Here is a 13,490-nt window from a genome sequence, read left to right on the forward strand (position 1 = left end):
GGCCTGGACAGCCAGAGGTATCCAGAGAAACCCTGTCTCAAACAAACAAACAAACAAACCCTGATAAAAAGAACAGAAGCATTGAAGGAATACAGTGGGGAGTAGTAGAGAGCTTGTCTAACATGTATGAACTCTAAGTTCAATCTCTAGGACCACAAAAATAGTAGTAAAAAAAAAAAAGAAACACGATCAAAATAATGCTCCAAACTCATCTCTGAAAAGGTGCTAACCTGCACATGAAGTGTTCTGATCCTTTAACACTGAAAGAGGAAAAGGCAGGGGAAAAAGCTGAAGCAACTTTGCTACTCTCCTTGTGATCTGAGTTAGAGACCCAAAGTGCCAGAGCCCATGCATTACAGAACAGGGTGGAGATAGTTTGTGCCTGTAAAGCACTTCCTAGCCTCATATGCTAGACATTAGTGTGATTAAATATAAACACTCCTGAACACTGCTAAAAAGTGTTTAACGTGCTGTTAAACACTTTCAGCTCTTCTCGGGAGATTGAGATACTTTTGTGTAATTAGGAGAATAAACAAGTCCTTGTCCAGTTACAGCTGGAACAGAAGACAGGATCTGCTTCCTGTTCTGAGTGGTTAGAAAGTACTACAGGATTTCAAATCAGCAGGATTCATGCTGCAAGCAGGAAGGACACAAAGCATTCGTACCTGGGTGTGCTAGGCTTGATATTTACTTTATGGTGTGATACTTCCTCAATGCTTTTCTTGTACAGCTTATATTCAGGTCAAAGAACAATTTAAGGGAGTTGTACTGTTAACCTAAGTGTAGTTTCCTGGTTATAAAAGAAAAATTGTTTGCCTCAAGGAAGTTGAGCTAGGACTTTAATTATAGACTGTCTACTAACTTTCTGTGAAAATGACAGCCAGCTATTTCTTTTTCACTAATTGATAAATTTGCTTTAGCCTCAAACAAATTAATCATTCCAGCAATGATTAAAGCTGACATTTTCCTTTCATTTACTATATTATTTTTGTTGTTTGTTTGCTCTTGTTGTTTTTCTTTTCTCTCCCTCTCCTTTCTTTCTTCCTTTTTCTTTTTTTTTTTTTTTTCTTTTTTTTTTTGAAACAGGGAATCTCTATGTAATCCTAGCTTTCTTGAAACTCCCAATGTAGACAAGGCTGGCTTTCAACTCATGAGTTCTGCCTGTCTCTGTCTCCTGGGTGCTGGGATTAAATGCATACACCACTGTGCCCTACTCATTTACTGTATTATAAAAATTATAAACTGTACCAAACTAAAATATTTCTTACAATAAAACTCAGTCTACAGGAGAGATTACAGGTTTCAAGAATGATCTACTTTGCTATCCCGTTAGAATTATGAATTCACTAATGGCTTTTGATCACGGGTTATAGTTCTGAAAGGAGACCAGGTATGGTGGGACATGTCTGTAATCGAAAACTCAGAAGAATAAGGCCAGACAACTGCTACCAGTTGAAGGTAAGCTAACAACAAAAGTTCTGGGAGAGAAAGAAACTAGTAAGTTCCCCACTATCACCTACCAGCCAGTTCTCTAGTACTCTACTGAGTAACTACTTCAATTAACTTGGTACTCATTCAGAATAAACTTATAAGAAAGTAACTGTAAATTTTTGGGTTAAGAAACATTTATACCCTAACTAAAGGTACTGGTTCTCACTGGCACCTACCTGCCTTGGAGTGGCCCTGGAATATCCTCAGATACTGGCTTCTTTCCATTTTCCTCCTCTGTTCTTCTGGTTTAAAGGAAAGGAAAAGTTGACTGTATGTTTTAACCAATAAAGTTTCTAACATATGAACATGCGAACACGTGACTTTACCTAGAACAATCAGTGACTGATGGAAGATTTCAAACCCATTTATTTCATTTCCTTAGATCCCAAATACACTTGAGAGTTTCAAGAAAAGAATAAAAAAAAAAAAAAAACAACCACTTCAAACAGCTGCTTTATCAGTTGGTTCCCTATGGGATTGAACCTACACTAAGAAGTATTTAAATAGCTTCCAGTCTGGGCCAGTGCCCTGAGCAGACCTTGGGTTCGAACTCTGAAGCTAGTCCCACAACACCCAGAGAAAGATCTACTCCCAGGCGCTTTAACACTCCCAGGATCACAGCCTGACCCAGGCACTCAGGAACTCCACTGGACCAGTGGCACAGGTTCTTTCCAGTCTGTCTGGACCAACACCATAACACCCAGAGGAAGCTCCACTCCCAGGTGCTCTAACACGCCCAGGATCCCAGGATCCCAAGATCCCAGGAGCATGGTCACACCAGGACCTCAGGGTCCCAGAGGCAGCTTGACTCCCAGGAACTCTGACACACCCAGGATCTCAGGATCACAGAGACAGCTGAACTCTGAGGAGTTCTGACATAATCAAGATCACAGGAAGGACAGGCTCTAGTCAGACACAGCGAAGGCAGGTAGCACTAGAGATAATCAGATGATGAGAGGCAACTTAAGAACTTAAGCAACAGAAACCAAGATTACTTGGCATCATCAGAACCCAATTCTCCCACCATAGCAAGTCCTGGATACACCATCACACTGGAAAAGCAAGATTCGGATCTAAAGTCACTTCTCATCATGATGATAGAGGACTTTAAGAAGGTCATAAATAACTCCCTTAAAGAAATACAGGAGAACACAGGTAAACAGCTAGAAGCCCTTAAAGAGGAAACACAAAAATCCCTTAAAGAATTACAGAAAAACACAATCAAACAGGCGAAGGAATTGAACAAAAACCATTCAAGATCAAAAAATGGAAATAGAAACAATAAAGAAATCACAAAGGGAGACAACCCTGGAAATAGAAAACCTAGGAAAGAGATCAGGAGTCATAAATGCAAGCATCATCAACAGAATACAAGACACAGAAGAGAGAATCTCAGGTACAGAAGATACCATAGAAAACATTGACACAACAGTCAAAGAAAATACAAAATGCAAAAAGCTCCTAACCCAAAGCATGCAGAAAATCAAGTATACAATGAGAAGACAAAACCTACGGATAAGATGTATAGAAGAGAGTAAAGATTTCCAACTCAAAGGGCCAGTAAACATCTTCAACAAAATTATAGAAGAAAACTTCCCTAACCTAAAGAAAGAGATGACCATGAACATACAAGAAGCCTACAGAACTCCAAGTAGACTGGACCAGAAAAGAAATTCCTCCTGTCACATAATAATCAAAACACCAAATGCACTAAACAAAGAATGAATTTTAAAAGCAGAAAGGGAAAAAGGTCAAGTAACATACAAAGGCAGACCTATCAGAATTACACCAGACTTCTCACCAGAGACTATGAAAGCTAGAAGATCCTGGGCAAATGTCATACAGACCCTAAGAGAACACATATGCCAGCCCAGGCTACTATACCCAGCAAAACTCTCAATTACCATAGACGAAGAAACCAAGATATTCCATGACAAAAACACAATATATTTCCATAAATCCAGCCCTACAAAGGATAATAGATGGAAAACACCAACACAAGAAGGGAAATAACACCCTAGAAAAAGCAAGAAAGTAACCTTTCAACAAACCCAAATGAAGATAGCCACACAAACATAACTCCACCTCTAACCACAAAAATAACAGGATAATCCCATGCACCCTATTAGATTACCACAGACTAAGGCTGGTCTTAAATACCAACAAAAACAATGGAAAGCACACATATAAGTGGAAGCTGAACAATCCTCTACTCAATGATAAACAAAAAAGAACTATACAAAGAATCAACCAAACCAGTAGCTGGTTGTTTGAGAAAATCAACAAGATAGATAAACCCTTAGCTAGACTAACCAGAGGGCACAGAGACACTATCCAAATTAATAAAATCAGAAATGAAAAGGGAGACATAACAATGAAATATATCTTAAAATAATTATTCTGTTTGTTGAATATTAACAGTTGAAAATATTAAAATGCTTATACAAACATCATGGAAATATTATTGATAATTTTTCTCACTGTGCTTGAAATGAGCAGTTTCTTAATGTTTAACTTCAAAGAGTTTTTGCTATTTTGAAAATTTTAAAATATACTTACTGATAAAATAATTTCTCTGCTAGAAACACTGATAATCTTTTATAAGTGAACTGATTGTTACACAAGGCACACAGGTATATAGTGCATTTTAAATACTCTCCCACTATGTCAGGTGGTATCATATGAGGGCTTTTGAATATATTCTTAATGATTCATTTTTAATATTTTATGCTGTTTTTACTATGCTTAATTCCTAAAGGATATTTTGTATGTTTTGAAACAAGTGAGTATTCAACATTAGATATAGGATCCTCAGTATGGATAGTATTAAATACTCATTAATGATAGTTTTAGGGTATGAAAGGATATGAATATAAAAGTTGAGCAAATTTTTTATGTATTATTTGATTCTCAAAATACTCAATGTTATTAATATGTTTGATGTATAAAATGGATTTAAGTAATAAAATTTAAGAAAAAAAATAGTTGTGGGTTTTTCATGTACATACAATATACACACATAAAATAAACATATACTTAATTTTAAAAAGTATTTAAATATTCAAATCAACGTATTCCATAAACACAACTCTAAAGTGGCAGAACTGAAAGGCCTTCCCAAAATTTCAAATACTTTTGTTGCAAAGCACCTTTTGCCCAATTCTAGCTTTAAAAGCCAGCAAAAACAGGCATTCTAGAGATGGGAGGCATCTAAAACTGGAAGGAGAAGCACCAGATTCAAAACTGGCTGGATACACTCCCCAGGGTAGCCTCTCCCCAACATGCTCATACGCATGTGCATGCTCACCTCGGGCTCTTCTCCAGCATCCGCATCGCCTCTTTCAAGTTTTTTCCCATTTCAGCTAATGTAGGGTCTGCTATCTAAAATAAATAAAAAAGGGTAAAATTTTAACATTCCTCTATTACTTTTTTAAAAATTTATTATAAAAATATAATATTTTTTGTACCCTAGAACTCATGGCAATACTGTCTCAATCTCTCAAGTGCTGGAACTATAGGCATAAGCTAGCACATATGCCTTGGTCTTTTACCTTTGCTACATAATTCATTTGGAAAAATCAAATGCAAGGCAACTTCTCTTGGTTTAACTATAAAAGGCATAGATTTACTATAACATACAAAAGCATAGCATAAAAAAGTAAAATCCCAGGCGGGCGAGATGGCTCAGCGGGTAAGAGCACTCACTGACTGCTCTTCCCAAGGTCCTGAGTTAAAATTCCAGCAACCACGTGGTGTCTCACAACCACTCATAATGAGATCTAACGCCCTCTTCTGGTGTGTCTAAGATAGCTACAATGTACTTATGTATAATAGTAAATAAATCTTTGAGCGGGAGGGAGTGGGGTTGACCAGTCGAGCAGAGGTCCTAAAATACAATTTCCAATAACCATATGAAGGCTCACAACCATCTGTACAGCTACAGTGTACTCATATACATAAAAATAAATAAATATATCTTAAAAAAAAGAAGTAAAATCTTCCAGCCTTACCCTGTAATAGAACCCATTTTCATCTTACACCTCTGCAGTTTGCTGTTGCCAACTTTACAGTATGGCCCCAGCCAACATGCCTGCTTCATTCTTCTAGTGGTTACCTTATTCTATCTCACATATAATTTACTTAACCAGTCCTAAGTTAACAGATCCTGAGGTTATTCTAGTTTCCCATCTTAAAAAACAAAAACCAAGTATGCTACTTGTTTATATTATTGCAGTAGGCTAAAAATAATCTTACCTATTCCCTTCCTATAAGATCCTGGGACCTCTGAATGCTATAATATATGGTAAAGTCTTCACAAATTTGATTAAGTTAAATATCTTGAGATGGTTAGACAACCTTTACTATGCAGATGAGTCCAAAATGTAATGAAAAGTGTCTTCTTTATGATAAGGTAGAAGGAACCACATATATGCACATACAAACAAAGATATTATGAAAAGGGAGTAGAAAAACTTTGAAGATGCTGGCTTTAAAAACTACTGTCATGGGCTGAAGAGATGGCTCAGTTCCCAGCAACCACATGGTGGCTCACAACCATCTATAATGGGATCTGATGCCCTCTTCTGGTATGCTTGAGGACAGCTACAATGTACTCATATACATAAAATAAAAAGTAGTTCTTAAAAAACAAAACAAAACCCCAAACTATTGTCATTAGCCTATGAAACACAATGATGAGCAACATGGCCCAATGACCCTAAGAGTACAACAGTGGCAGTCACAGCATGACGGTAACAACAGCTGTTTAATTAATAGACATAAGGCCTGCTCAACAGGAGGGAAATCATGCATACTACTAGAAACCTAGCTAACTACCAGGGACTAATGAGGTCATGGATCTTAGAGAACCTACTAATGACACTTTACTAAACCAGCATAAATGCATCTAAATATCTCACAGATGAATATAGCTTCTATCCTCATCAAAGAAACGTGGATTAAAACATAGTGATCTGGAATGCCCATGCACTATAACATGACTCCTGCACATATGACGACGCAGGGAACATGGAAGAAGAGGGTGCCAGGGGACCAGAAAAGTTGCTATGACACTGTGTCTCCTAAAAATGACAGGGAAGCTTCACTCACAATATCACTACAATATGGTTGCCTAAACAAGACCCAAAGAAGCATAAAAGCAATAGACATGCTAAATCTCATGGGGCCTACACACAGACAAAGAAATACAGGTAACTAAGGAATCCTGAGAGCATTAGAAATAGTTCTCTGGCCAGGCATCATAGTGCATGTCTTTAGTCCCAACACTCTAGAGGCAGAGGTAGGCAGATCTCTGTGAGTTCAAGGATAGCCAGGGCTGTTACATAGAGAAACCTGGTCTTGAAAAATTAGAAAGAGAAAGAGGGAGGTGGGGGAATGAAGGGGAGGGGAGAGGAGAGAAGGGGAGGGGGGAAGGAAGGAAAGAGTGATAGAAAGAGTTCTCCCCAGGGATGAACCCCTATTGGTTATCATATACCAAGTGGTCAGCTCTGAAGTCACATTATGTACAAATTACACTAAACTGACTGAGCAAACTGTATAGGGAAAATGATGCATATATATTTCAAATTAAAATAACATCAATAAGTAATGGAAAGCAAGAAATGACAGGAAACCAATATAGAGGGTAATGTGGTTAGTTTTCCTTGAACTTCAACAATGACTTCTGTAGTGATCTGAATAATTACAACCATATTGCAGACAAATATTTTAGTCTTTAAAATAAATCAACTGACATACAGGAAAGTGTGTGTGTGTTTATGTTTGTAATAATGATTTTTAAAAAAGGGCCAGATTTCCAGAGGGAATGGGAAGAGATACATGGGAGGAGTTGAGGGGAAAGGGAAGAGAGAAAATGATGCCATTATACTTTGATTAATTAAAAATGACATGGTCACAAGCTGAAGAATGTCAACACCCATTATGAACTAGAATTAGAATGTCCCCCTCTTGCAAGTTCAGCTCTGGTAATCTTAAGTAGACCACCGATAGGAATTTCTAACTTCTGGCCCAGAAAACTCAAATGCAAAATCCGTCTCTCTTTTTCTTCCTCCCTTCCTCCTTTCCCTCACCTGACCCTGGTTTTTTGTTTTTGTTTTGTGTGTGTGTGTGTGAGATAGTTTCTGTCTACGTTACCAAGTCTTTCCCCCACCTGACCCTGGTATTTCTGTGAGATAGTTGCTGTCTACATTAGCAAACCTGGCACCATAGCTTTCAATCACAGCCCCTGAAAGTTAACTGAGAAACAGGCATGCACCAACATGCCCAGTCTCACTTAAGTGAAGTTGTGATTTGCTAAATGATAGAAAACCCGGGGTTTCTTATTTCCCTTTCTGGCCTCTATTATACAAGTTGGCTTCTAAGAAGGTTTACAAAGTAGTCCTATAGCCATATCTGCTTTTATTTATTTATTTTTTCTTTCTTCTCCTTTTGGAGACAGGATCTCATTATGTAGCCATGGCTAGACTGGAATTTGCTATGGAGACCAGGTTGGTCTCAAACTCAGAGATCTGTTTGCTTCTTCCTCTGAGTGGTGGAATTAAGCTATCCAGGTTATCTAGTTCTGATGTTTAAATATAATTTTAAAATCTTTTCAAACATGTTTTAAACAAGTGTAGCTATCAAACAGAATAGATGTAAAATGGTCCCCATGCTCTGAGTGGGAAATGGGAAAGATAATAGTCAAGAGAATTTATCCTAACCTCTAAGTCTCTCTGGTTAGTTCCTTATCATCTACTCAATGAAAAGATAACCATTTTGCTTGATCAATCACATCTTCATGCTCCAACCACCTGCCTGGTTTGAATGTCTTTGTATCTTTAAACTACCAGTCAAGATTCTTTTTTAAAAATTTGATATTTATGTGTGTACACACATTGTGTACCAGTATGGCTGGGTACTTGTAGAGGCCAGAGGAGGATGGCATACAGGTCTCCCTCTTTTTTTTTTGTCAAATCCCCTGGAACTGAGGTTATAGGCAGTTGTGAGTTGCCTGATAACATTCTGGAAAACAAACTCTGGTCTTTGAGAGCAATAAGTGCTTTTAACTAATGAACCATCTCATCTTTTCAGGTCCACAATTCAAGATTTCTATGAAGTATTTTGGATAAAACCACTTCCAAATGCCCTCTACTAACAACATCTTTTTGTTTTGTTTTGTTTTGTTTTGTTTTTTGAGATAGGGTCTCTCTCAATATCCCAGGTTGGCCTAAAACCTTCTATGTAAGCCAGGCTGGGCTTAAGCTTGCTATGATTTTTCTCCCTCCTCAATGCTGGAATTATAGGCATGTGCTATATGTCACCATTTTTTTCTAAACCTAAAGTCTGGACACACTGACAAAAACAAAAGATAGAATTTATGGAGATGATGGGATAAAACTTGAAACTAAGGCCATTCTGACATTCAGCCACTAGTCTTCACAATTCCTCACATCCTTCACTGAGAACCAATTTTACAAATGCTCTTTCCAGTACAGATGTGAACTCCTTAGCCACATCATGAGCTGCCTATAGGCAGGGAAGCAGACTCCTATTATTTCCTGTTGATCAAGGGTTCAACATCAGATGACTTTCAGCACTGGACATCAGCCTCCTTTCTATAAAGTGCAGCATAATATTTTTTGCCTATAGCATTGGAACAAATCTTTTTAGTTAAACAGTAAACAAACAAAAAACCCCATAATCAGTGAGATGGCTCAGCAGGTACTTGTTGCCAAGTCTGACAGCCTGAGTTCAAGCTCAGGGATCCACATGGTGGAAGAGAATCAACCCTTTAAGTCATCCTCTCACCTCAAGCATACACCATGGCGCATATCTCCCTTTCTTTTCTTTCTTTCTTTCTTTCTTTCTTTCTTTCTTTCTTTCTTTCTTTCTTTCTTTCTACCTACCTACCTACCTACCTACCTACCTACCTACCTACCTACCTACCAATCATCTGAGGCTACCTACCTACCTACCAATCATCTGAGGCAGAGTCTTTCCAAGCTCATACTGGCCCTGAATTATGTAGCTGATAAGGACAAGAACTTTTGTCTGTGTATACACTGGTGTCTATGTGCAAGAGTATAGGACAGGCTACAAGTTAACATAAAGTATCTTTCACTATTATCTTTTGAGTAAGAGGAATCTAGAGCTCACCAAGAGGCTAGAATGCCTAGCCAGACTAGATTGGCTAGTCAGCTAGCTCTGGGGATCTACCTGTCTTTGTTCCCACAGTGCTCTATGGTCAAGACATGTGTAGCCACATCTGGCTTTTTAAAAATGTAGGTACCAAGGCCTAACTCAGGTCCTAACATTTGTATGACAGGTACTTCACTGACTGAACTATCTCCTTGAACTGTAGCCTGTGACCTTGAACTTCTAGCCCTCTCCTTGCCAAGTGTTAGAATCACAGTCATGTTACCATGACCGACTTGTATATTTACTGAGTTCCTTAAAACTAAAAACCATGTGAAAAGAAATTTCTATGAAGAACAGCCACTATTTTCTTATTCTTGTTTCATTTATTGTCTCTTGTCATATTGCTGGGTGTTTAAACTACATGATTATATTAAAGCAAAGCCAAAACCATACATAAAACCTACATGGATAAAGAGGTAAAAAACATCAAAAAAAGTTGTTGGGGAAAAAAAAAAGAATTGAAACCATGTGTGGCAGTGAATAATCCCTTGGGAAATAGAGGTAGGAGGGTCAAGTGCTCAAAAACCAATCTCATCTATATGTGGAGTTTCAAGTCAGCCTGGTCTATGAAACTCCAATTCAAAACACAACAAAAAGAATGCAATTGAATTGAATTGGGTCATGTCTGCAATCCATACTTAAGAGGCTGAGGCAAAACTGAACTGTTATCAATTCAAGGCCATGGGTTTGATCCTCAGCACTACAGAAACCGGTTAAAGTAGCACATAGCTGTGATTTCAGTAGGATAAAAGTTTAAAGCCATCCTCAGCTACACATTGAATTTCAGACCAGCCTGAAATACATCAGATCCTGTCCAAGCAAACAGCAAACCACCACCATCATCATCACCACCACTATACCACTACCACCACCAAACCAAAGCAAACAACTCAGAAATTGTGCAAAGTAGCCTAGTTTTGATACACAGAAAGGATCTGTTTTATGACAGGAGGGAAATAGACGTGGTACTATTTTATGATATTAAGGATAAAACAGTATTTTCTATGGCCTGTTCTTAGGAAAAAAGTCATAATTCCACTGTGCTTTGACACCAAGCATAGGGGCTACCAGAGAATAAGCAAGATGATCCTTAATAATTACTGAGTTGCTTAAAATCATCAAGCATTGTGCTATTAGCCACTTGACACACTTTACACTTTACTACTACTTAACATTTTAAACAGTTATTATTACTCTAGAACCATGCTCTCTTAAGTACGTGGCAATAATGCTTACCAATATCATAAGACTATGAAATAACTCACATTCTGAGAAAGGGCCATACTCCAAAATCATATAGCTAAAGTTTACTTTTAATTTTTCTTTGGGGGAGGGGTCTCTCTCCAAACTGGCCTCAAACTCACAAAGATCCTCTAGCCTCTGCCACCTGAATACTGAGATTAAAGGTGTGTGCCATGCCAGATTCATGATCATCTTTTTAATTCTGGTTTCCACTCAGAAAAAAATATTACTGACTCTCCATTCAGGGAAAATTTCCATCATACAATGTTACAACTAGATGGCAAAATTTTCTTACAGGACCAGAACAAGCCTTTAGAGCCAGTGAGAGGGCTCATAAGGTAAAAGCATTTGCCAGCAAGAATGGCAAGTGATCTACTTTAAGAGTATTAATAATTAAACTATGATGAAAGGTGTAGTCTGGGATGGGCCTAGGGAAACCAGGATCTAATCACCCTACCCATAACTAAATGTTTACTTCAGATCTTAAACCTTGTTCCTTCCAGTAAAAGTCAGGGAGATTTATGTGCTGGTGGTGGCAGTTTATGAGCTCTAAGGGAAATGAAAGAGCATACACGAGAAGGCAGCACAGCTGCCACGAAGGTGTCACCAGGGCCTCACAAATTGGACAAAATATTGACTTTTCTGCCTTCTTCTTTATTTAAATCCTAGAAAAGAGCCTGTGAAATGGTTCAGGAGGTAAGTGTTTAACCATTTGATGATGTGGCCCGAGTTCTATCCCCAGAACCCATGCAAAGAAGAGAATCAACTCCACAAACTTGTCAACTCCAATGTGTACTGTGGCATGAGTCTTCACCTATAAATATTACACAAATAACTTAAAAATAAATAATCCCAAGTAAAATAATCTGATTAAATGTCTGAGATGTACATGCAACTTGAAGACAAAAGCAGTTATTTGGAGGACGAGAAGGGTCTTGAGAGTGAGGGGGAGAGGACACAAGGGAGGACAACTGGGTAAGGGAAAAAAGTTAGAACAGAGAAAAACGATAAATATGTATGAAAATGTCACAATGTGCTGGGTGGCGATGGCACAAGCCTATAATCCCAGCATTTGAAAGGAAGAGGCAGATGGATCTCTATGAGTTTGAAGCCAGCCTGGTCTACAGAGCTAGTTCTAGGACAGCCAAGGCTACAAAAAGAAACTGTCTCAAAAAAGAAAAGAGGGAAAAAAAAAAAGAAAGAAAAGAAAAATGTCACAATGTGCACGCACCTTGTGAATGCAGGTGCTTATGGCGGTCAGGGGGTGTTGGAACCCCTAGAAATGGAGTTATAGGCAGCTGTGAGCTGTCTTGTGGTGCTGAAAATGGAATCCAGGTCCTCTGTGAGAGCTGCAAGTGTTCTTAAGTGCTGAACCATCTCTTCAGCCTCTGTGTATGCTTACTTCTAAAGAGTAAAACAAAACAAACCCCAGGAGCTGTGGTAGTGTACACCTGTGATCTAGGACTCAGAAGGCTGATGTAGTAAGAGCAGGAGGAGTTCAAGGCCAGTCTCTGCTAGACCTTACGAAGCCTTGTTTCAAATTAATTCAAATTGCTGAATGGGTAAAGGTGCTTGCTGCCATGCTTGTTGACACAAGTTTAAGCCTCAGAATTCACACTGTGGAGAGAGGATCACCTCCCACAACCTATCCTCTGACTCCAAAGGCATACTGTACACAACCCACACTAGAATCTTAAAAAAAAACAAAACAAAAACAACAACCGAAAAAAACAAAACAAGAAAACCACAAATAAAAAACCCTCTTCCTATGTTTGAGTGTGTCTGTGAGGACATGAAGACATACTATAATTATTTATTCATAAAACATCATAATCTCCAAGGTCAAAGAGATATATAGTTATTGACAAGGTGTAATTACGAGTGTTTAACCTACAAATTTATAAGCAAGTAGAGAAGAATGTAAAAAAACAAAAGTATGCAACAGAGATATACATCTGTAAAGATAAAGAACAACGATGTTAATAACATGACAGTAGTGCACGAAAAGACAAGATAGGCACCATGGTGGTTTGAATGAGATGCCCCCCCCATAATCTAGGGCATTTGAATATCTGGTCCCCAGTTGATAGCACTGGGGAACCCAGTAGGAGGTATGGCCTTGCTAGAGGACTTATGCACTGGGGGCAAGAGCTGAGGTGTTAAACTCTTCTGCCAACCCCACTGTCTTTGTTTCTTGTGGTCTAAGACGTTGACTCTCAGCTTCCAGCTCCAGTTGCTGTATCTGCTGTTTGCTGTCCCTGCCATTATGGGTCCTAACCTCTCTGGAACTGTAAGCCCCAAATAAGCCAAGTTGCCTTAGTCATGGTGTTTTATCATGGCAACGGAAGAGTAATGAATACAGTGTCCAAATAACTATCAGAGACACACAGAAACCAAGAAGTTCAAGTCTAAATTGAAATTTTCTCCCCCTCCTAGAAATCAGATTCTAAAATCTATCACTTAGACATTAATGACCTCTACATTCCAAATAAATAATATGTATGGCAGGCAAGATTTATTTCTAAGTTCTTATTTATGTGGAATATCAAGCTTATTCTGGA

General features: G+C 38.3%; 1 protein-coding gene across 7 annotated transcripts in view; it reads right to left on the reverse strand.

The window, feature by feature from the left end:
* Positions 1-13,490, reverse strand: part of Pdxdc1 (pyridoxal-dependent decarboxylase domain containing 1) — a 70,032-nt gene that overhangs the window by 49,754 nt on the left and 6,788 nt on the right. For 4 of the 7 annotated variants that reach the window (XM_011246053.2, NM_001039533.2, NM_001291017.1 and 1 more), the window contains exons 2-3: positions 4,799-4,872; positions 1,668-1,733 (exon numbers count right to left, since the gene is read on the reverse strand). In XM_011246053.2, coding sequence (XP_011244355.1) covers positions 1,668-1,733; positions 4,799-4,872 — 140 coding nt within the window. The remainder of the gene's footprint in view (positions 1-1,667; positions 1,734-4,798; positions 4,873-13,490) is intronic. The other 3 variants (XM_011246054.3, NM_001357225.1, XM_011246055.3) reach the window with 2 other exon arrangements.

Source organism: Mus musculus, chromosome 16 (genome assembly GCF_000001635.26).
Source record: "Mus musculus strain C57BL/6J chromosome 16, GRCm38.p6 C57BL/6J".
Taxonomy (NCBI): domain Eukaryota; kingdom Metazoa; phylum Chordata; class Mammalia; order Rodentia; family Muridae; genus Mus; species Mus musculus.